General features: G+C 43.8%; 2 protein-coding genes, 1 long non-coding RNA gene, 1 other non-coding gene and 1 pseudogene across 7 annotated transcripts; 2 read left to right on the forward strand and 3 right to left on the reverse strand.

The window, feature by feature from the left end:
• Positions 1-3,740: 3,740 nt before the first annotated feature.
• LOC145879538 (uncharacterized) lies at positions 3,741-19,048 on the reverse strand. 3 transcript variants are annotated; one of them, XR_014392368.1, is made up of 4 exons: positions 16,631-19,048; positions 16,449-16,530; positions 16,023-16,181; positions 3,741-4,382 (listed from the first exon to the last, which is right to left on the reverse strand). It is a non-coding gene; the product is annotated as an uncharacterized LOC145879538 (long non-coding RNA). The 3 variants fall into 3 exon arrangements; XR_014392366.1 differs by having other exon boundaries at positions 16,449-19,047; XR_014392367.1 differs by lacking the exon at positions 3,741-4,382 and adding an exon at positions 15,066-15,154 and having other exon boundaries at positions 16,449-19,047.
• trnat-ugu (transfer RNA threonine (anticodon UGU)) lies at positions 5,265-5,337 on the reverse strand. The gene has a single exon. It is a non-coding gene; the product is annotated as a tRNA-Thr (tRNA).
• Positions 7,554-14,635, forward strand: LOC106608449 (uncharacterized). 2 transcript variants are annotated; one of them, XM_082975385.1, is made up of 16 exons: positions 7,554-7,728; positions 8,375-8,392; positions 8,489-8,954; positions 9,038-9,128; positions 9,230-9,397; positions 9,492-9,598; positions 9,688-9,771; positions 10,219-10,370; positions 10,489-10,940; positions 11,038-11,359; positions 11,568-12,372; positions 12,451-12,663; positions 12,761-13,095; positions 13,375-13,634; positions 13,743-13,991; positions 14,088-14,635. In XM_082975385.1, the coding sequence occupies exons 3-16, from the start codon at positions 8,489-8,491 to the stop codon at positions 14,632-14,634; spliced, it is 4,251 nt and encodes a 1,416-aa protein (XP_082831511.1). In that variant the 5' UTR covers positions 7,554-7,728; positions 8,375-8,392; the 3' UTR covers position 14,635. The 2 variants fall into 2 exon arrangements, with proteins under 2 accessions (XP_082831511.1, XP_082831512.1); XM_082975386.1 differs by lacking the exon at positions 7,554-7,728 and having other exon boundaries at positions 8,100-8,392.
• LOC123731965 (uncharacterized) lies at positions 15,470-15,557 on the reverse strand (annotated as a pseudogene).
• Positions 19,049-20,792: 1,744 nt separating the features above from the next.
• On the forward strand, positions 20,793-23,953 carry LOC106605421 (uncharacterized). The gene is made up of 5 exons (XM_014201061.3): positions 20,793-21,976; positions 22,059-22,149; positions 22,243-22,419; positions 22,514-22,620; positions 22,788-23,953. The coding sequence occupies exons 1-5, from the start codon at positions 21,865-21,867 to the stop codon at positions 22,790-22,792; spliced, it is 492 nt and encodes a 163-aa protein (XP_014056536.1). The 5' UTR covers positions 20,793-21,864; the 3' UTR covers positions 22,793-23,953.
• Positions 23,954-24,045: the final 92 nt, after the last annotated feature.

Genomic DNA, 24,045 nt, shown 5'->3' on the forward strand with positions numbered 1-24,045 from the left:
GTCACACTAGATCAACACAAGTGAGTGTCACTATAACACTCAGTGTTGATTACCTCTTAGTGTTACATTTTATCAACACCGGCCAGGATAGTGTTCACTTTTTGCATTACTCAAGTGTTAAATCAACACTAGAAATGTAACAGTTTCATCAGTGAGACGTTTTACTCTGTGTAGAGTGGGACCCTATGTACTCGCTGACAGTGTTAAATTTAACACTTAGTGTTGATTTAACACTTTCAAATTTACTGTGACCCATCAAGGAGAGACATGACACTCTTTACTGCTGTAGGTGCTGTAAGGAGTACTGTGTGTGGACCAAACCAACGCTGTCCCAACTAGAGGTCGACCGATTAATCGGAATGGCCGATTTCGAGTGTTCATAACAATCGGTAATCTGCATTTTTGGACACCGATTGTGGCCGACTACATTGCACTCCACGACGAGACTGCGTGGCAGGCTGACTACCTTTTACGCGAGTGCAGCAAGAAGCCAAGGCAAGTTGCTAGCTAGCATTCAACTTATCTTATAAAAAACAATCAATCTTAACATAATCACTAGTTAACTACACATGGTTGATATTACTAGTTTATCTAGCTTGTCCTGCGTTGCATATAATCGATGCAGTGCCTGTTAATTTCTCATCGAATCACAGCCTACTTCGCCAAACGGGTGATGATTTAACAAGCGCATTCGCAAAAAAGCACTGTCGTTGCACCAATGTGTACCTAACCATAAACATCATTGCCTTTCTTTAAAATCAATACACAAGTATATATTTTTAAACCTGCATCTTTAGTTAATATTAATAATAATACGTTTTAGGTTGTAGTTATTATAGGACTATTTCTCTCTATACGATTTGTATTTCATATACCTTTGACTATTGGATGTTCTTATAGGCACTTTAGTATTGCCAGTGTAACAGTATAGCTTCCGTCCCTCTCCTCGCTCCTACCTGGGCTCAAATCAGGAACACATCGACAACAGCCACCCTCGAAGCAGCGTTACCCATGCAGAGCAAGGGGAACAACTACTCCAAGTCTCAGAGCGAGTGACGTTTGAAACGCTATTAGCGCGCACCCGCTAACTAGTTAGCCATTTCACATCGGTTACACCAGCCTAATCTTGGGAGTTGATAGGCTTGAAGTCATAAACAGCGCAATGCTTGAAGCACAGCGAAGAGCTGCTGGCAAAACGCACGAAAGTACTGTTTGAATGAATGCTTACGAGCCTGCTGGTGCCTACCATCGCTCAGTCAGACTGCTCTATCAAATCATAGACTTAATTATAATATAATAAACACACAGAAATACGAGCCTTAGGTCATTAATATAGTCGAATCCGGAAAATACCATCTTGAAAACAAAACGTTTTTCCTTTCAGTGAAATACGGAACCGTTCCGTATTTTATCTAACGGGTGGCATCCCTAAGTCTAAATATTCCTGTTACATTGCACAACCTTAAATGTTATGTCATAATTACGTAAAATTCTGGCAAATTAGTTCGCAACGAGCCAGGCGGCCCAAACTGTTGCATATACCCTGACTCTGCGTGCAATGAACGCAAGAGAAGTGACACAATTTCACCTGGTTAATATTGCCTGCCAACCTGGATTTCTTTTAGCTAAATATGCAGGTTTAAAAATATCTACTTCTGTGTACTGATTTTAAGAAAGGCATTGATGTTTATGGTTAGGTACAGTCGTGCAACGATTGTGCTTTTTTCGCAAATGCGCTTTTGTTAAATCATCCCTCGTTTGGCAAAGTTGGCTGTCTTTGTTAGAAAGAAAAAGTCTTCACAGTTCGCAATGAGCCAGGCGGCCCAAACTGCCGCATATACCCTGACTCTGTCGCAAGAGAAGTGACACATTTTCCCTAGTTAAAAGAAATTCATGTTAGCAGGCAATATTAACTAAATATGCAGGTTTAAAAATATATACTTGTGTACTGATTTTAAGAAAGGCATTGATGTTTATGGTTAGGTACACTTTGGAGCAATGTGTACCTAAGCGATTATATGCAACGCAGGACAGGCTAGATAAACTAGTAATATCATCAACCATGTGTAGTTAACTAGTGATTATGATTGATTGATTGTTTTTTATAAGATACGTTTAAATGCTAGCTAGCAACTTACCTTGGCTTCTTACTGCATTCGCGTAACAGGCAGGCTCCTCATGGAGTGCAATGTAAAGCAGGTGGTTAGAGCGTTGGACTAGTTAACCGTAAGGTTGCAAGATTGAATCCCCGAGCTGACAAGGTAAAAATCTGTCGTTCTGCCCCTGAACAAGGCAGTTAACCCACCGTTCCTAGGCCGTCATTGAAAATAATAATGTGTTCTTAACCTCTATGGGCTAGGTGGGACGTTAGCGTCCCACTCTATTCAACAGCCAGTGGAATCGCGTGGCGCGAAATACAAATACCTCAAAAATGCAATAATTTCAATATTTCAAACATACGACTATTTTACACCTTTGAAAGATAAGACTCTCGTTAACCTGTCTGGGATAGGGGGCAGTATATTCACGGCCGGATAAAAAACAAACCCATTTAAACTGGTTACTACTCTTGCCCAGAAACGAGAATATGCATATTATTAGTAGATTTGGATAGAAAACACTCTAAAGTTTCTAAAACTGTTTGAATGGTGTCTGTGAGTATACCAGAACTCATATGGCAGGTACAAACCTGAGAAGATTCCAAGCAGGAAGTGGCCTGTCTGACAATTTGTAGTCCTTCTGTTGCATCTCTATCGAAATTACAGTATCTGTGCTGTACGTGACACTTTCTAAGGCTTCCATTGGCTCGCTAAAGCCTTCAGAAACCGGATTGACGCTTCTCGTGTCTCTGGGCGAATAACAGTAGCAGAGATTGTCAGTGGACTGCCTGGTGACAGAGAGACTGGAGATGCGCATTCACGAGACCTCGCCATTTTTTTCTTTCCCTCTTTGAATGAATACAACGTTGTCCGGTTGGAATATTATCGCTATTTTACGAGAAAAATAGCATAAAAATTGATTTTAAACAGCGTTTCACATGCCTCTAAGTACGGTAAAGGAACATTTTTTAAAAAATTGTCACGAAATGCGCTCGCGCGTTACCCTTTGGATAGTGACCTGAACGCACGAACAAAACGGTGGTATTTGGATATAACTATGGATTATTTGGAACCAAAACAACATTTGTTGTTGAAGTAGAAGCCCTGGGAGTGCATTCTGACAAAGAACAGCAAAGGTAATCCAATTTTTCTAATAGTAATTCTGAGTTTAGTGAGGCCCCAAAGTTGGCGGGTGTCTGAATAGCTAGCCTGTGATGGCTGAGCTATGTACTCAGAATATTGCAAAATGTGCTTTCGCCGAAAAGCTATTTTAAAATCTGGCATAGCGATTGTATAAAGGAGTTCTGTATCTATAATTCTTAAAATAATTATGTATTTTGTCAACGTTTATGATGAGTAATTTAGCAAATTCACCGGAAGTTTGTGGTGGGTATGCTAGTTCTGAACATCACATGCTAATGTAAAAAGCTGTTTTTTGATATAAATATGAACTTGATTTAACAAAACATGCATGTATTGTGTAACATAATGTCCTAGGAGTGTCGGCGTTCGGCGCTTTCTCCACACTCCCTGATGATGTGACCATAATGATAACATAAGAGGATATAAAATGAGGTCCCAGAATTTGTTCAACAATTTGATTGTAAGATTTACGGCGACAAAAGTATGACAAATGAATCCTTCTCTTTTGTATTATGTTTATCTTGCATAGACCACTAGTTACAATTCACTCACGTGCAAACTACTTTGTTATTCAGGACAAGCTATATACACATATAACAAACTGCATGTAAAATGTTTATATAAGAAAACATTTGCACATACTGCATTTCTCCACACAACTCCATATTACCTTTGGCATTTCATTAATCACAGCTTGCACCCTTCTGACTGGGGGTTAGGGGACATTACTTTTGCATTAATCATGCTCAATCTCTAAATAAATGGAATCTATGGATTTCACATGACTGGGAATACAGACATGCATCTGTTGGTCACAGATAACTTAGAAAAAAATAAAAGAGCACACTTTTCCAGTGTGCCAGTGGCCATCAAAGGTGAGCATTTGCCCAATGAAGTTGGTTACAATGCCGAACTGCAGTCAGGTCAAGACCCTGGTGAGGATGATGAGCACGCAGATGAGCTTCCCTGAGACGGTTTCTGACAGTTTATGTAGAAATTCTTTGGATCTGCAAACCCACATTTTCATCAGCTGTCCGGGTGGCTGATCTCAGACGATCCCACAGGTGAAGAAGCCGGATGTGGTGGTCCTGGGCTGGCGTGGTTACACGTGGTCTGCGTTTGTGAGGCCGGTTGGACGTACTAACGAGGGGAGAGTGAAACAAATGCTCAAGTAGGACTGCTTTCCTACGGCCATATACCATAATACATTGATCTCTGCCAGAAAAAAGATCAATGAAAATAAAATGCAGAAACAAAACAAATCTGTAGTGGTGACATGATCAAATACAACGACATCCACAGATTCCACACATTCATCTCATATGTCAACATTGATTGCATTGGTCTCTCAAGCGAGGCCCTTCCCCCGGGGACAAAGCTCCACACACGCCCCATCCCGGCTCCCGATCCAGGCATTGAAGATGTTAATAAAATATCTGTTTGTTATCTGCCCACAGGTGGCACAGTAGGCTACTCTGGCGAATTTCAATGATGTCCTGTCTGTCCATCAAATTGTGCGGCGTTGAATGATCATTGAGAAGCAAAATAACAGTTGTATGTTGTTAATACGCACATTGTTTTACTCCAATGCAATGTGTAGACAAGACTGCACGTTAGGCTACACAGGTTGTCACGTAGGCAGTGTAGTGCTGCTGGAGCACACGTCAGCCAGGGCAAAACATATGACCCCTCAAGGAAGGCCCCAGCGTGATCTGAACTCACAACCCCCTGGTTTACAAGAACATTGCGCTAACCATTGAGCTATGGAGCCATGACTGAAGCCATAAAACCCAGTAACTCGCCACAAAAATTCTCTTCTGGATGTTCTTCTGGGTGTTGGTGTTAAATGGTAACATGTTAACCTGATAGATGTCATTTCTGTGCTGGCTGTTCTGTTGACACGAGACATAAGCTACTACAACAACAACATAATTCTTCACAAGGTATGTATACATTGGGAGCAGAATTGAACACACATCGGGGTTGTACTGACCTGGATTAAAACATGTGACCCTTTAGTCAAGGCCCCAGCGAGAATTGAACTCGCGACCCCTGGTTTACAAGACCAGTGCTCTAACCACTGAGCTATGGAGCCTTACCTACTCACACCTTGAGACAACAGGTCATTTACATATCACAACTGGCTCTTGCCAATTCACAGACAGAAGGCCACACCTCATGCCACTCACTCCACCACACAGCTGCTAGGGAAGTCTGGCCCAACCAGCTAAACAGGCTGTTAGCATATGAAGCAAAGTCAACTACTCTAGGCTTGAGTGTCTGCTGGTTTTTAGTCTTTCTGTTACATCGTGATCTACATGAGATTTAGACCAGAGAAACACAATACACATTTTTACATGCCAATTGGACCTGCAATAAAACACACACACACACACACACACACACACACATCTGTGGCACTGCCAGGACTTGCCACTAGAAGGCAGCAACATACCATCAAATGCATTAACATTGACAGAAAACAGCCTACAACTGATCACTGCAATTTTATTGTCTGTTGCTGCGCTCTAGTGGCGAGTCCTAGCAGTGCCACAGAGAGTGTTTATTAGTCACATGCGCAGGGTTGCAGATGTAAATGCAGGGTACAGTGAATATCTTAAGCTACTACAGTACAGGTCAAAGGGAACTGAATCATACAATAGTAACATAATAATAATGACATATTTACAACTAACATGATAAATGTCCATTGGGTGGGGGCACTATCTGGCAGCACTTCTACCCAAGATCTGCAGGGCAGCGGGAACAACTACATACACAAATCACAGCATCAGGACCACGACAGTCCAGAAACTGGTCAATGCTGGTTTAGATGCGACGGAGATTATGTCAGTGAGTGGGCGTCGGTACAGAACAAAAAGAGTGGGTCGCGTCCATAGATACAGAACAAAAAGAACGAATGACTGGGTCGCGTCTCTAGCAACCCTAGATTTGTGTCGGGACTATATCTTGTGGAAGGATGAAATAGTACGAATAAATTAATCAAAATAACATTTATAATGAAAATATGTCTAACATTATTTGAATATGTTTGTAACCCGTTGTATAAAAGTGATAATGTCCTCGAAGCCAGTGTTCGGCAGATATATTGGGACGGTTTGCCGGCCCGAGTCGAACACCCATGCCAATATATCCTCCAATCACTGGCTTCTCGGGCATTATCACTTAAATGTCCTACACAGTTTTCGTGTAATTTTATGATTTCATGTCTATTGGCTGTTTAGTGATGAACAAAACTGGAAATTGCTTCTCTGATGTTTTCAAGTAGCATCCCTGAGATGACTAATACAATAAATTATGGACAGTGTAGCTCACACATGCATAATCTATGAGAATTACTGCCTTACCTCAATTAGCCACAAAATCCCTAGTTTGAAAGCGACTGTTTTCTGGAAGCTGTGCCATTCCATTTTCCCTAGATTTTCCCCCCACGTGGGCCAGCCCCCTATCAATTCGTGTTCCAGTCAATGAGTTCAGCCCCTCGCTACTTGAGTGACAGCTAGCAAGAATCAGAGAAGAGCGAGAGAGACCGCAATGACGTGGTGCACACATGTGATGTAGTACGCAATTGTCGGGGACAACTTTTGGCTCATGAGCGCTACTTTCAGAACTACTGGCTAAAAACTATTCAAAGTACCGGAAAATCCCTTTAAACTACATGTACAGTAGCACCAAATGTTCCAATAAAATAACATTCTAAATGTTGATACTGTCGGTGCTTTTTAAAATATTAAATCTCAATCTAGGTTGCCAAACTCACACAGAAACAAGCCTGGGCAGGATAACGAATAGCTTTAACACGGGAATAGTGTAAAACACAAAAACAAGTTGAATTTTACATCTAATGAAGGAATGAATGAGTCATGGGGGTTCTGGTCCTCAAGGAGGGAGCAGTCGTTTTCCCCCGTGTTGTCACAATTAACTGTCACAAATGTATTAACTCACGGCCTGTTTGCAATTATATGGTGTGGTTTAGTATGGGTATATATATATATATATATATATATATATAAGTGATTTACTGTCTACATTGGTCTGGGTTTAGTTCTGCTGTCCTGATGCACTTACCCAACATGACCACTAGAGGGTACCAAACATCCACAGGAGTGCCCGCTTTCTCCACCACACACTGAATACAGAAAACACAATGTTTTAGGTCTGAAAAATACAATTCCACCCCCCAGGGGGAGAAAAGTTGGAAACGCTTCCGGTTATGCGTGTCATCCTTGCGCTATTTGAAGGGCATTCTTCTCTGTTCCAAATGTTCTTAATTTTTCCAAATGTCTCCTCCAGTCAGAGCTTCAGCTTGTTTTAAATATGAGAAAGAGAGCAAAATCCACCAATGGAAGCCTAGCTTGTTCCAAATGTTTTTACCCAATCATCGTCCTACAAAGTTCTAGTAACGTCAACACATCACAAAAATCTTCATCTGGCAGCCATTGATTGATCATACCGAGTATCTGAGGTAATTTTACTTAATTTGCAGCCAAGTTAACATCAACGACTATAAATGTGGTGAAATATGACTATAACACGTGTAGCCAACCGATTTTTTTTTACTACAAGGGCTATCCGAACTGTGTAATTTAACAACGTCTGTAGATCGCTAGCTACTGTATCTATAGTATAGTGTGCTGAATGTTGCGCACAGACATTGATGATACCTGGTGAATATATGAGGGGATTGTGTGCTTAGTTGGCAAAGAAATAAAAATAATCGTCGAGTAAGTGTGGTGAAATATGACAACAAGTTTAGCCAATCGAATTGTTTGACTACAGGGGCTACCCGAACTGTGTAATTTAACAACGTCTGTAGATCGCTAGCTACTGTAAACAAGGTTTACAAAGCTCACAAACCTGTAAAATCGTAGCTAACATTTATATCAACTCAAAGTTGGAATTCTATACTATTTAATTGTCTATTTCCCTTCGTTTTTTCATGGCATGCGTTTGAAGTGTATGCAGTTGAATGCATTGTATGATATGTGTCTTTCTATGAATTTAACTCAACTGAATTTAAATGCATATGAGTGAATAATCAACCTAACCCTAAGCCGGCACCCCCCCAAACCATACCACTGATATCATCCTATGCCCTGTCCTCCTCCTAGGAGACCTATCAAGCAAACGTAAGTTCCTTTATATGTATCTAATACAGTTATGCTGTCACTTGTCACTGCACTCATCAGTCATGATAATTGTTTTGTTTTTTCTTGCATCCTAAGATGGAAACTCCAAAGTTCCGGTTCACGCCCTCACAGGAGTTGGTCCTCAAGGCCACACCTCAGGCAGTGAAGGTGGCCGCTGACGGCCCCCCTGCTTCGGGTGCTCAGGGCCCTCCTGTGAGGGCTAAGAAGTGGGAGGAAGTGGAGGCAGAGGCTCGAGCCCGCGTCATCTCCGAGGGAGGTGACCCCGGTGCAGAGATGGTCGTCCTGAGCCGGTGCACGGTTCAGTTCGGCAAGTACCGGGGTCAGACCTTCAAGTGGATGATGGAGAACGACGTGGGCTACATGGTGCACGTGGTAACAGTGCATCAGAAGGAGAGGGCGCGAGAGCGCAGTGTTTCCCAGCATCCCCTGATGGCCAACAAGGACGCCTTGACTCGCTACTCGTGCGCCTATCCGGCCTTCGATGAGATGGTCAGGTTCAACCGGGCGCACGAGGAAGCTAAAGTCCTGTCCTCCCAGCCAGGTGAGTTTGTTTAATTCTCCTCATTTTATGTAAGATGTAACTCTGTTGCTCTGACAGTTAATTGGTTCCCGTGCTGATTTCAGGCCAGGAGGGCAAGGCCCTTGTTGGCATCGGGAAGTACAAGTGGGACACGCTGCAGGACCTGTATGAGGCTACGGGTGCGGACAGGATAAAGTAAGGGGCGCGTGTCTTTTTGTGTTTTCTATGTTCATCTCTTTATTTTTTATGCAACATTTTACATCTGAAACGTTCCCTCTGCTTTGTCTCACACACAGATATGTCAGGAGCATGAGGACGCAGACACCCCGTTATCCTGGGAGTGCGATGGCCGCCTTGATTAGCTACATCCAACGCAGAGACCAGGAGGGGGTAGCTGCTGTGGCCAGGCCCGCCGCAGCCAGCACCAGCCCCACCAGCACCACCCGGCCCAAGAGTGCGGCTACGTAAGTGTTACATATCATCTTAAAGGAAAATATAACTCTACTTGTTGCACACAGTTGGAAATGATGACATATTTGCTATGTTTTGTTTTCAAAGGCATCTTGGTCCTGCGATCTCTGCGTTCCTTTCAAGGCGCACTCTCGCCCCTGGTGAACTGCAGGCGAAGATGAAGAAACTTATTGCTTCTCAGCCTGCAGTTCAAGGTGAGTGTGAAGTTACACATGTAAGATAAATATGAACTTTTTGGATAAGCTGTGTAGCTCACAATCCTTTCTCTCTCTACGTGATATAGGGGTGTCTTTCCCTCGACCAGCACTGCCATCGACCGATCTATCGGACGCAGAGCTGGTCAAAGCAGCTGCTGACATAGACACATGTATGTTTTTACGCCACTATTAATTGACATAGGATATTCTGATACGTTTTGATAAGTATTCAGTTGAAGTTTGCCGACATATTAGTGTTTTAAATATTTTTTCCTATCATCAGCCCAAGGAAATGTATTGGTAAGAGTCATCTGGGTTTAGAGGAGAGTCACTGCATGTATGCACTATTTAATATCTTACCTTGTCATTGTAGCTGTCATCCTGCATGTAGCTGTCATTCTGTATGTCACTTAATCATGACTTCTCTTTCTCTTTTCCATTTTAATCACTAATTTCATTTCAGTTTTACACTCAAACTTGACCAACACTCATTTAATATTTTAACTGAATCACTGTTATCTACATTTGTAATATGTCTGTCAATTCATGCTTGCATTTATTTTATTTATTCATTCATTCATTCATTTAACCAATTTATTTCTGTGTCACTGCAAAAGCCGTAGCCCCACAGGTCCCCCGATCGCTCCCTCGGCCTCTGCCTCTAACTTCACAGGTCCCGGTCCATGCCCCGGTCCATGCCCAGAGCGAAGAGGAGGATTTGCCCCGGCAGTCCTTCCTGCCTCCAAGGCCCTCCTCAAAAAGTGCTGAGGTAAATTCATCAACTGTAATTACTCCACATTGTTAAGATATTAAACACTATGCCAAATTGGACACCAATTTGATTACCATCCCTTCTCCCCGCCCCATCACTCTCTCCTCTCACTCAGCTGCTGCTCCCAGAGAGTTGGCGTTCATCTCTCACCAAGGAGCAGCAGCGGTGGATCGGCCACACGCTGTTCACCAGGAACAGTTTTGGGAGGTCGACACTCGCCACCGACCTGGTCACGTGGTGGACGCCTCCCCAACCGCGGCCGATCTACAATCAGCCACCCGCATCCCCTGACCCCTTCTTCGCATGTCAGCTGTTCCTTTGGATGCCCGTACGTATATGGGCATACAAGCTGGCATGTCCCCAGTCTGGGTGCAGAGGCACACTCTGCAAGGCTGGGCTCTACAAGACCATCCGGAGGGTCTTGGACATCGACCGCTGGTATCTCATGGCCACTGAGTACCTGGAATGCGGTCGGTGTAAGAAGAAGGTCGCGGGGTGGTCACGGGACCTTGTCAGTCAGCTGGACGCTCGGCATCGCTGCCAGTTTCCAGCAATATTGACATACAAGTAAGTTCACAAGATTTTGTTAGTTAGTAATAAAGTAAAATGAATGCATGTCATTCATATGCTTTATATCTCTCTCTCTCTCTCTCTCTCTCTCTAGGCTGTCCTGTGACCTGCGGGTTGTGAGGATGCTGAGGTCGCGCACTTTGGGGAACAGTGCGTCACAGACCTACAGCAAGCTGTGTGAAAGTCACAGCGAGTCGTGGATGCGGAGTTGTATACGGTACCTCGGGGAGTGCGAGCAGTTTCTGGCCTTGAGCACTGGGCGGCAGTTCACTTATCCACCGGAGATGCCCCCGGTGCCCTCACCCGTCTGGCTGCTGACAGTCTACAGCCATGACGTGCTGTCGCGGCTGGACGAGGTGAAGGCCAGGGTCACCTCCATCTTTGGGTCCATCTTAAAGATGGACTCTACAAAGAAGGTGAGTTTTCACTTAGAAATGTAAAGATAAGTCATGTCTGATTTTGTGTGTGTGTGTGTGTGTGTGTGTGTGTGTGTGTGTATGTTTATTTATATATATATATATATATATATATATATATATATATATATATATTAATTAATTAATTAATTAATTAATTAATTAAAATAACGTCTTGACCTTTCTGTCTTTGTGTGTCTGTCTCCAGGTGACTAAAAAGCTTGCGGGTACCGCTGCAGACACGGCCGCCTGGGTTACCAACGTTGGTAACGAGCATGGGCAGGTCCTCGTCAGTGTCCTCACTGCTGGTGAGGGCGAGGGCCTGCTCCCCATGGCGGCTGGTCTCATGGAGCGGTACCGGCTCGCCGGGGTGGCGCCCCCCCAGCTCATGTACGTGGACCGAGACTGCTGCTCCAGCTTCGGCGGATCAAAGACAGCTGCCATGTTCAATGAGTGGGACCGGCTGGTGGTTCGGCTGGACATCTGGCACCTGATGCGGCGGTTCGCGTCAGGTGTCACCACTGAGAGCCACCAGCTCTACGGTCCCTTCATGCGGCAGCTGTCAGTCTGCATCTTTGAGTGGGATGCAGGCGATGTCCGCAGACTGCTGGAGGCCAAGAGGTCTGAGCTGGAGGGGAAGCACGGGATGGTCGGCCTCACCGAGGCGGAGGTTTCGAGGAAGATCGGCAGGAAGGAGATGGCGCTTCACTGTCGGCGTCGTACGCGTGGGGCTGCGGCGACTGAAGTCCTTCTCCTTGACCTCCTCGAGACCTTCAACGGCGAGAAGGGGGTCGATACCCTGGGCATCCCGTTGCTGGACTCAATCCGCATCCAGGAAATCTGGAATGAGCAGAGGCGCCACCTCCACTGCATACAGGACCCACCCGGTGTACAGCTGTACACCGAGACTGGCAAAATCACCAAGGGCAGCGTGATTTTGCCGGTTTATCGCTGCGCACGGGGCTCCACATCCTTGGAGTCATTCCACCTCCACCTCAACCGGTTCATCCCAGGTAATTGTCATTGTGGAGCTTAATGTTTAATGTTAACAGCAACAGCTCTCCCACCCTAATCATGTATTGTTCTCTCAGGTACCAGGGCAAATGCAATGCATTTCCAGGCATTCCTGTTGGATGGACTGGTGAGGTGGAACGAGGACCGTGCGCAGACAGCAGTTGAGGGAAAGAACAGGCAGCCCCTGCTCTCCTACAGTGGCCACCTGCAGCACATCCTTAACCTTAGCAGCCAAAGGGTGCTTGGCAAGGAACAGGTTAAGGACTACTCCAAGCCTAGCAAGTACACGGGTAAGTCGAGTAAGAGAATGAACATTTACATCCCATTAACACTTCCCTACTCTGCTTTTGCCTGATTTTTTTTTAAATATATTTTTTGCTTTAATAGGGGAACTCCTCGGAGTGGAGTACCTGTACTCGCAGACTGGCAGAGTGCTGCAGGATGTCAGTGTGGACCCTGACTTTCCGGAAGAGGCAGCCGCCGTCGAGCTGCTCGACGAGGAGGACGAGGGCTTTCAGGAGGATGTGGACCCGACGGTCCACATCCCTCATGTCACTCCCATGATCGCCCCGTCCTCCAGCTCAGCGGCACCTCTGTCAGGGGAACCCGCTGACGCACCCAGGTCTGGGCCATCCAGTCCCACCGCCCCTGAAGACGGAAGCTCTCCTGAGGCCCCTGATCAACACGGTTCTCCTCACCCTGAACACTCCTCTGATTCAGAGGTAATTATAATTGACCTTTTCTGGTGTTGAGAACAAAAATACATGCTATTGCAACCTCTTTGAAATGTGGAATTGAGACCTAAACTCCATTAATACTCACAGTAATCATTCAGTAAACAAACAGGGTTATTAATTTTTTTTAAACCTAGTTTAATTTCAAAATAATCCGTCAGTGTGATTTATCAGTTACACAATGTAAAATAACATCTATTTCCTTTGTAGAAACATCTTATGTGTGACATCGTCCTCATCGATTCTTTCATGTCTCTTTATCTTCAGGGGGAGACTCAAGGCCCTGATGCAATGCCGGGGTACCAGCATGTCCGCAGGCTTGCCAGGGCCTTGGTGGAGGTGAGGAGCCGTCAGGGGCTGTCGGACCGCAGGGTAGACGGTCTGGTGGCGCTGTGGCTGGCGCTGCCAGACTTTGACAAGCAACGTTTGATCTACCCTGCCCGGCACCAGGAGAGGATCGTTCAGGGGCGGTTCAAGGCATCGAAGGGGAAGTCGTCCATTATCCTAGGAAAAGACTCTCTCCAACGGTATGTTGTTAGTGTTCATGTCCTCCACCTTACTATTATATTGCCTGCCTTTACATTAAGGTTCATCATTTTTCAATGTTCTCTAATTATTTATCTCCTCTGTTTCAGTTGCCTTCTCGGACTCAACTCGGGCCCTGCCAATTGGCCAGGCACCAGCCGTTTGGTGGAGGCAATTTGCAGTCAGCTCTGCCAAATCCATCCCAGCGCCACGCAGTCTGCCGGCGTCAAAAAGAGCAGGTGGGCGCTCATTCTGGCTGACTACGTGGCCATCCGGGAGGCAGTGCTGAACAGCCCGAGGTTGATGGCCCAGACCAACATTCAGCTCTTTGAGCTGAATCAAAGGACCATCAGTCAGTGGTAAGACATTAACTTATGGAAGACTTGTTACATAAAGCCATGTGACTAATGACAATCTGAGTGACAGCTTGCGTTTGTTTTCTCTACCTGTTTCAGGTACTCTCGGCGTCAGAAGGAGAGGGAGAGGATGGTGCTGCAGCAGGGATTGGGGCTCGCTGTTGCCCCCAGCGTCACCGCCCAGCCCCTCCCTGAAGCCAAGCCCCTCCACTACCAGCGGGAGGGAATCCAGGCACCCTTCCCTTTCCCTACGCCGCCCCCCCCGGTCCCACGCCAGACCACCCAGCAAGGACAGCCCGCCCAAGCGCCCATTCAGCCAGCCCACCTGGAGCAACAACCCCCCGCACTTCCCGGCCCCTCCCAAGCCCAAGGACAACATACGGGCCGCTCTTCACCTCCTCCAGTGCCAAGGACAACGGCTTGGAGGAGGAAGAGGATGGCGGACGACACAGAGGGCGTGGCGGCCGGGAAGAGAAGGCAACGTGAGCATTACGTCTGCGCCAAATGCGGGTTGCCGAAGCGGCGGGAGACGGGCCACAGCCGCTTCGGCGGCGTAGCGTTCTGCTCTGTGACTGCGGGGGGTAAGACCGTGGCCCAGTGGCTGGCGGAAATGAAGGACGCTAAAGGGAGAGGTGAAGGACACTGAGCCACTGGCTGGGTGGTTGGACGTTTTTTTTTGTAAATAGTTCACTGTTCCCCTCTACCTGGACCGAGACCTTGAGCGCGGTGTAGAGGCTTGTGTGTTATGATGACCCTCAGAACTGCCTGTAGTCTATAAGACTACTGGTAGGGTCACCCATGGTAGGCAGTTATGAGGCGAGACACCAGACTAACATCGGTCCGTTCCCAAGCAAAATGCATGTTTTAATTAGCACATTAACATTTTATTTACATAGTTCAATTAAAGGACTGTATAGCAAAGACAGACAGACAGGATAGTGATGAACCTGTAAAAAAACTAGGATAGACATTAAAATATACAAATCAAACATGATTTATCAATACATTTTCAAGTGAAAACTCAACTTTTTGGTAGAGCTAAGCTAATGTTCTTTTTCTACAGCAGTAGCTATAACACATGAATAGCTTACCTTTTGCTAGTATAGACATTTCTGTCCACAGGTCGGGCCAAGATGCACTAGCGCCAATGTTATACATACACATGACTGTTAAAAGAAATAGATAGAGCCTGTATGAATGCACACACACACAATATAATATATATATATACTGTAACATTACATTAATTACTGTGTGTTATTCGATTTGTAAAGATTGCTGACATTTGTTCATTGGATTTAAATTGCAATAATAATTGTCTTTCATTAAAACTCCAAGACTGGGCCTCTGTGTCTATTGTCATCACTGTTTAGACCTGGTGCACATGGCTACTTAATATGCATTGTTGACACACACAGCAGCTGCCAAACTCCTCCTCTCACCCAGCAAAACCCCCCCGTTTCCCTCCTCCTCGGACAGAGAAGAATGGGCAATATCTTTTGCGCAGGGGCCATGCTAATCTTCTCTGTATCGTTCCAATTTTAGTATATGTGCTGCCAAAGCGAGCACAAATAGTACATATTTACAGACCCTAACTATACGACCAGACTAGACTAGCAGTCTCATTGACGGTTAATCTCTGGAACCATGCTGATACTCACAATTACTTAAAACACAAGTCAACCACCGCTATACACACACAGCACTTTTGGAGATACTATTTAAAAGATTCTAACAGATGCCTTTCACCGACCCGGAGAGCAGGCTGGGGGTTATGTAGAGTAGCGGGCTGTGCTGTGATTGGTGTCGTTAGACAAAAACCAGGCTGTATCCCCCCTCCATTCCCCCATAACACTCTTTGCTAGGCTAGTAGAAACTAAACTTATCTTAAATCTGTATCTAGTGGCAGCTTTTACATAGAGCTATGACAGGTCAGGCTTAGTGTGTGTGCTTTGAACACTTTCACATCTGTAAACAGCAGAAACTCCTACCAACAAGGAGGGGATAAACTAAAGACATTTGTGATACACTCACAAGTCGCCATCTTGGATTCTTTTTTTTAAACCAGTCTTCTTTCACGTCCGCTGGTGCAGTACTGATTTTGTCCGCCAGATGGGGCTCCATCCACAGCAAATAAGACTTTGCAGAGGGCTGATATAAACGCTGTTCCACCTAGCAGCCAGAAAGTCAAGTCTGTTGACAGCAGATGGACATTTTAATAATTTCACACGTTTGACATCAACACATTTCTACAATTTAGAATAAATGGTAAAATACAACAACCATGTTTTCCCAGAGGAATCTATATATTAGAAGACAAAGTTCAAAGTAGACAAACTCCAAAATGGAGGGGAGTGAAACAGTTTTAATATAAATGGGTTGCACTTTAGAATGCAGCAGCACTGAATAAAGTGGTGGTAATTACATGTGGTAAGTAACAAGTTATAGCTAGCTACTCACACCGAAGTGCAGCGGAACGTGTGTAGCTAGTCTGAAGGTGCCCCAGTAACTGTTATCTGCGCGTTAGAGATGTCGACGATGTCTGAAGGGAATGCGTGGCCATAACATAGTTAACTTTGACTTTTCAACAGCAGCAGCTATAACATTAAGTATTTTATAGAACCAGAGCAACTCAAGCTTACCTTTCGCAAGCAAGTATATAACTTTCAGGGTGTGGTTCTGGTAGCTGCTAACCCGTATTTTCGATAGATTACAGTATCCCAAATGCGCTCTCATCAGAGATGGCTCTTCATAGTTCAACGCCAATCAACGCTCGAGGCGCCCTATCGCCGCAAATTGTCTACACACTCCTGGAGATGGTTGAAAGAAATAGACCCTGCTCTGCATGCATTATGCAACTATCCATGTACACACTAGGCCTACACACAAAATAAAATGTGGTGGTTGTTACTCCAGATATGACGTTTGAGAACCACGGTAGACGGTTTGAAGAACGTTTTTGAGTAGCGATTCTAGAGGCATGTTTCTAATATCAGTGCGCCATTCTATATTCTATCTGCCATTTCCAGAGAGGCAACGTGCAAAAACAACGGTATTCCAACCACTCAGGCTGACGTCAACATTGAAGGATCATACCTGAAATATTGATGTCATTATGTCAACCAATTTTCAACATAGATGGAAAATATTGTAGAATGTGTTGACTTTGTAAATCTGAAAAACGCAAGATCAGCTAATGTTTACTATCAGAGAAAACAATAAACTGGGCAAATTTACCTACAGTTGTTTATTCCATTCTAAACCCTATCCTGGCCTGCGTATATACACTACATTACCAAAAGTGTGTGGACACCAGCTCGTTGAACATCTCATTCCAAAATCATGGGCATCAATATGGAGTTGGTCCTCCCTTTCCACTAGATGTTGGAACATTGCTGCGCTGACTTGCTTCCATTCAGCTACAAGAGCACTGATGTTGGGCGATTAGGCCTGCCTCTCAGTCGGCATTCCAATTCATCCCAAAGGTGTTCAATGGGGTTGAGGTCAGGGCTCTGTGCAGGCCAGTCAAGTTCTTCCACACCGATCTCGACAAACCATTTCTGTATAGACTTCACGTTGTGCAAGACAAGTAACGAGTAGCAAAATCACTAGCCTATGTCAATCTACTATTCCCCCATAGTAGAACAGTTTACCTATTCTATTGGTCAGCTTGTTGAGAAAGCGTGAATGTTTGTTCCATAATGCAATTAGCAGGAAACCCTGTCAAAAGCGCACTGCACATCCAAGCTGTTTCCTATGACAGAGATTCAAATATCCATCAGAAATGTAAAAAGAGGGGAGATGTAATATGCAACAACTAGCATGGGTTGCTAATATGACTAGGATTGTGCCTTTGGCTATGGACAATGAAAGAAAGTTGATATAAAATAATTGCCTCCATAGATATGGTCTGATTTTGGCTAGGCTACTTTGAAGCAAGGTAAGACCTGCACATCATAATATGTATTAAAACTTTCAGGTTTCAAAATGCATACCGTCTTCAGCTCATTGCAAAGTGGTGTGTGACACGCTGATGAAGCCTGCCTTCCTTTGCCTATGCATTTGCTGAATGAGATGCTGTAGCAGCAGCTCTCGCGCTGTCTGACAGATTTTCCGCTCAAAGGCTCTGTATATGTATGCTGTACGAGTGTGATAAGATACATAACGAATATACTGTACACACGCCAATTTAATTCCACTAAATTATGCAAAATAACAGACTGATATGCATGACCAGTCAAATGTACACTGAACAAAAATATAAAATGCAACATGTAAAGTGTTGGTCCCATGTTTCATGAGCTGAAATAAAAAATCCCCAAAATCTTCCATATGCACGACAAGCTTATTTCTCTCAAAGTTGGTGCACAAATTTGTTTACATCCCTGTAAGTGAGCATTTCTCCTTTGCCAAGATAATCCATCCACCTGACAGGTGTGGCATATTAAGAAGCTGATTAAACAGCATTACCATTACACATGTGCCCCTTGTGCTGGGGGCAATAAAATGCCACTTTAAAATGTGCAGTTGTCACATGACACAATACCACAGATGTCTCAAGTTTTGAGGGAGCGTGCATTTGACATGCTGACTTCAGGAATATCCACCAGAGCTGTTGCCAGAGAATTTAATGTTAATTTCTCTACCGTAAACTGCCTCCAACTCCATTTTACAGAATTTAGCAGTACGTCCAACCGGCCTCACAATTGCAGACCACGTGTAACCACGCCAGCCCAGGACCTCCACATCCGGCTTCTTCACTTGCAAGATCGTTTGTGCTGGGGAGTATTTCTGTCTGTAATTAAGCCCTTTTGTGGGGAAAAACTCATTCTGATTGACTGGGCCTGGCTCCCACCTTATTCGTTTTCCCCCAAAAAAGGGCTTTATTACATGGCTGCAGGGCCTAATGAATTTATTTCAATTGACTGATTTCCCTATATGAACTGTGGAATCTCAGTAAAATCTTTCAAATTGTTGCATGTTGCGTTTATATTCTTCAGTATATTTCCAGCAATGAATAAGCTAAACAACATTTATTACTCTCCCAGATAATTGGCCGGCACCAATTTTAATTATCGCTTTTCTATTATTATTCTAATTATTATTATTATTTTTAATTAAAATCGGTCAAAAGTCAGCTATTACCGGTTAATGGAAACCCTGCACCGTGGATACCATTTGTGCCTTCGGAAAGTATTCAGACCCCTTAACTTTTTCCCTCATTTTGCTACGTTACAGCCTTATTCTAAAATGTATTTCCAAAATAAATATTATAGCTTGAATACATTTTAGGGTATCTGTGGAGTATATTGAAACGTATTTTGACTTGTTGAAACAAAGTTTAGGGGTATATTTTCTGATTCCTTTCTCTTCAAGTTGAACGAGTGGATTACTCAAATCGATGGCGCCAACTAACAGACTTTTTGGGATATAAAGAAGGATTTTATCTAACAAAACGACACTACATGTTATAGCTGGGACCCTTTGGATGACAAATCAGAGGAAGATTTTCAAAAAGTAAGTGAATATTTAATTGTTATATGTGAATGTATGAAACCTGTGCCGGTGGAAAAATATTTTGATGTGGGGCGCCATCCTCAAACAATCCCATGGCATGTTATCGCTGTAATAGATACTGTAAATTGGACAGTGCAGTTAGATTAACAAGAATTTAAGCTTTCAGCCGATATAAGACACTTATATGTACATACATGTTTAAAATCCATAATATTTATGATTGTTTATTTGAATTGGGCGCCCTCCAGTTTCAACGGAAGTTGTCCCGCTAGCGGGACACCTAGCCCTAAGAAGATTTATTAATACATTTTAGAATAAGGCTGTATTGTAGCAAACTGTGGAAAAAGTCAAGGGGTCTGAATACTTTCTGAATGCACTGTATGTCTTTGTGTCAACGCCTTCAAGAATGCAAAATTCTCTACGCCACTAAGGTACCTTTCGAGCTAATAGACTATGTTAGTTTACATTTCCTCTTCCAAGGAACTGTGGGGATGTCAAAACAATAACTGTCTACCAAATCTCTTCACTTTTAAAATGTTGATTACTTCTACTTGCCATTATCATTCACCTGATAAGACGTGATTTTATATTTTTGCTAACATATGATGAGGGTCCCTGGTTTGCCTGGCCGGGGGTCTCTGGGCAAGAAAAGTTTGAAAACCCCTAGGCTATATCATTTAAATACATTTTTTAAATATGTTTACTATAGAACTACACTTCTACTAAACTCAGCAAAAAAATAAACGTCCTCTCACTGTCAACTGCGTTTATTTTAAGCAAACTTAACATTTGCATGGGAAACAGTGTTTAAACCCTTTACAATGTAGATCTGTGAAGTTATTTGGATTTTTACGAATTATCTTTGAAAGACGGGCCTGGAAAAGGGACATTTCTTTTTTTGCTGAGTTTATATGTACAGTAGCCTATATATAGGCAGCAGCCAATAGAAGGGAATAGAGTAAAGCCGACTGTGCACTGTGTAAAGTATGCCATGTCATCTATCCTTGGGATGCAGTTATGCCCATGTATAAATTATGTGGTTCTCTGTAGCTCAGTTGGTAGAGCATGGCGCTTGCTATGCCAGGAGAGTGGGTTTGATTCCTGGGACCAGCCATACGTAAAATGTATGCAAACATGACTGTAAGTCTCTTTTGGATAAAAGCGTCTGCTAGATGTTATATTATTTGAGTCAGGAATATCTAATAGGTGGGAGAGGCACGTGTTCTTGAGTAAGAGAAGAGAAGATCAAAGTTAAACATGGTTGCAATGAAGAGCTCAATGGAGCGCATTCCTCCTCTGTTCCAATTGTCCAAATTGTTCCCATTACTCCTCTCCTCCAATCAGACGCTTCAGCTTATTCCAATTTAGAGAAAGAGAGCAAAAACCCGCCAATGAAGAGCCTAGCTTGTTCCAATTGGTTGTAAGCCAATCATCGCCCTCCGAAATTGTCTAACGTCACTTCATCACAAAATCGTTTTTTTGGCAGCATTGACGATACCCGGTGAGTATATGAGAGAAATGTTCAGAATTTGCAATGGATGTAACATCGACAGCTATATGTGATGAAATATGACTATAACACATCTAGCCATCTGACTTATTTGACTACAGGGGCTACCAAAAATGTTTATCTTAATGATGTTAGTGGATCGCTAGCTACTGTAGATATAGTATAGGGTGACGCTGCGCAGGAAAGTTAGCATTGCCTAACAAGGTTTACAAAGCTGACAAAGTGTATTTGACCGCTGACAACCCTGTAAAACGTTAGCTAACATTTATATCAACTCAGTTGGAATTCTATACTATTTAATTGACACTTTTCTTTCGTTTTTTGATGGCATGCCTTTGAAGTGTATGTAGTGTCTTTCTTTGTAAACTGAATTAAACTGCATTTGAAGTAATAATCAATGCCCCCCCCCCCCCCCCCCCCCCCCTTGCAGACCTATCAAGCAAATGTGAATTCCTTTATATGCATCTATTACTGTTATGCTGTCACTTGTCACTGCACTCCTCACTCATGATAATAGTTTATTCTTGCCTCCTAAAATGGAAAATCCTAGGTTCCGTTTCACCCCACACCCCAGGCAGTAAAAGTGGCCGGTGACGGCCCCCCTGCTTCGGGTGCTCAGGGCCCTCCTGTGAGGGCTAAGAAGTGGGAGGAAGTGGAGGCAGAGGCTCGAGCCAGCATCGTCTCCGAAGGAGGTGACCCTGGTGCAGAGCTGGTCGTCCTGAGCCGGTGCACAGTTCAGTTCAGCAAGTACCGGGGTCAGACCTTCAAGTGGTTGATGGAGAACGACGTGGGCTACATGGTGCATCAGAAGGAGAGGGAGCAAGAGCGCAGCGTTTCCCAGCATCCCTGATGGCCAACAAGGACGCCTTGACTCGCTACTGGTGCGCCTATCCGGCCTTCGCGGAGATGGTCAGGTTCAACCGGGCGCACGAGGAAGCTAAAGTCCTGTCCTCCCAGCCAGGTGAGTTTGTTTAATTCTCCTCATTGTATGTAAGATGTAACTCTCTTGCTCTGAGAATTAATTGGTTCCATGCTGATTTCAGGCCAGGAGAGCAAGGCCCTTGTTGCCATCGGGAAGTACAAGTGGGACATGCTGCAGGACCTATACGAGGCTAAGGGTGCGGACAGGATAAAGTAAGGGGCACGTGTTTGTGTTTTCTATGTTCATATCAGTGTGTTTTATGCAACATTTTACATCTGAAATGTTCCCTCTGCTGTGTTTCACAGATATGTCAGGAGCATGAGGACGCAGACACCCCGTTATCCTGGGAGTGCGATAGCCGCCTTGATTGACTTGATTGACTACATTCAGCGCAGAGACCAGGAGGGAGTAGCTGCTGTGGCCAGCCCCGCCGCAGCCAGCACCACCCCCGCCAGTAAAACCCGGCCCAAGAGTGAGGCTACGTAAGTGTTACATAACATCTTAAAGGAAAATATAATTCTACTTGTTCCACACAGTTGGAAATGATGACATATTTGCTATGTTTTGCTGTCCAAGGCATCTTGGTCCTGTGATCTCTGCGTTCCTGTCAAGGCGCTCTCTCACCCCAGGTGAACTGCAGGCGAAGATGGAGAAGCTCATGGCTTCTCAGCTTGCAGTTCAAGGTGAGTGTCTAGTTACACATGTAAGATAATGTTAACTTTTTGAATATCAATCATTGATAGGATGTAACAAAATAATGAAATGAGTGTTGGTCAAGTTTGAGAGTAAAACTGAAATGAAATTAGTGTTTCAAATGGAAAAGAGAAACTCATGATTATGTGACATACAGAATGACAGCTACATGCAGGATGACAGCTACAATGACAAGGTAAGATATTAAATAGTGCATACATGCAGTGACTCTCCTCTAAACCCAGATGACTCTTACCAATACATTTCCTTGGGCTGATGATAGGAAAAAATATTTAAAACACTAATATGTCAGCAAACTTTAACTGAATACTTATCAAATGTCCTATGTCAATTAATAGTGACGTAAAAACATACGTGTCTATGTCAGCAGCTGCTTTGACCATCTCTGCGTCCGATAGCTCTGTCGGTGGCAGTGCCGGTCGAAGACACCCCTATATCACGTGGAAAGAGAAAGGATTGTGAGCTACACAGCTTATCCAAAAAGTTAACATTATCTTACATGTGTCAGCAATCTCTATACACAAAATAACACATCATAATTCCTCTCATGGGAATTAACATTACAACACCAACTAGGCGAATCACATAATAGTAATAAATGGTAGGGAGAAGTGGTGAAGTAATGTAAATACATTTTTGCAAGATTCTAAATTCAAATCTAAGGCTTTTATACAAAATAAGTGCTAGAACATGTTGAATTTAAAAAAGTCAACATATTCTACAATATATGTAATCTATGTTGAACATTGGTTGACATCAATATTTTAAGTATGATTCTTCAATGTTGACATCTGAGGTAAAGGTTAAGTACATCCCAAGGATTCCTTATAGCACTATAAGCTTGTTTTTTTAAAACATTTAATTGTACTTTTATTTAACTAGGAAAATCAGTTAAGAATAAATTCAACGAAGACCTAGGAACAGTGGGTTAACTGCCTTGTTCAGGGGCAGAACGACAGATTTTGACCTTGTCAGCTCAGGGATTCGATCTTGCAACCTTTCGGTTACTAGTCCAATGCGCTGACCTCATATAACTCACCGGGTATCATCAATGGCTGCCAAAAAAAGTTTTTATAGGCAATGCCAACTTGCCAGCGCAGCAGCAGGCGTCACCCTATTCTATAGCTACAGTAGCTAGCGATCTACAAACGCTATTAAAATACACCGTTTGGGTAGCCCCTGTTGTCAAACACTTCGATTGGCTAGACGTGTTATTGTCATATTTCATCACATCTAGTCGTTGATGTTACATTCATTGCAAATTAAGAACTTTTCCCTCATATACTCACCGGGTATCATCAATGGCTGTCAAAAAAACGATTTTGTGATGAAGTGACGTTAGACAATTTCGGAGGGCGATGATTGGCTTACAACCAATTGGAACAAGCTAGGCT

The sequence above is a fragment of the Salmo salar genome, chromosome 05, assembly GCF_965601325.2.
Source record: "Salmo salar chromosome 05, fSalSal1, whole genome shotgun sequence".
Lineage (NCBI taxonomy): Eukaryota > Metazoa > Chordata > Actinopteri > Salmoniformes > Salmonidae > Salmo > Salmo salar.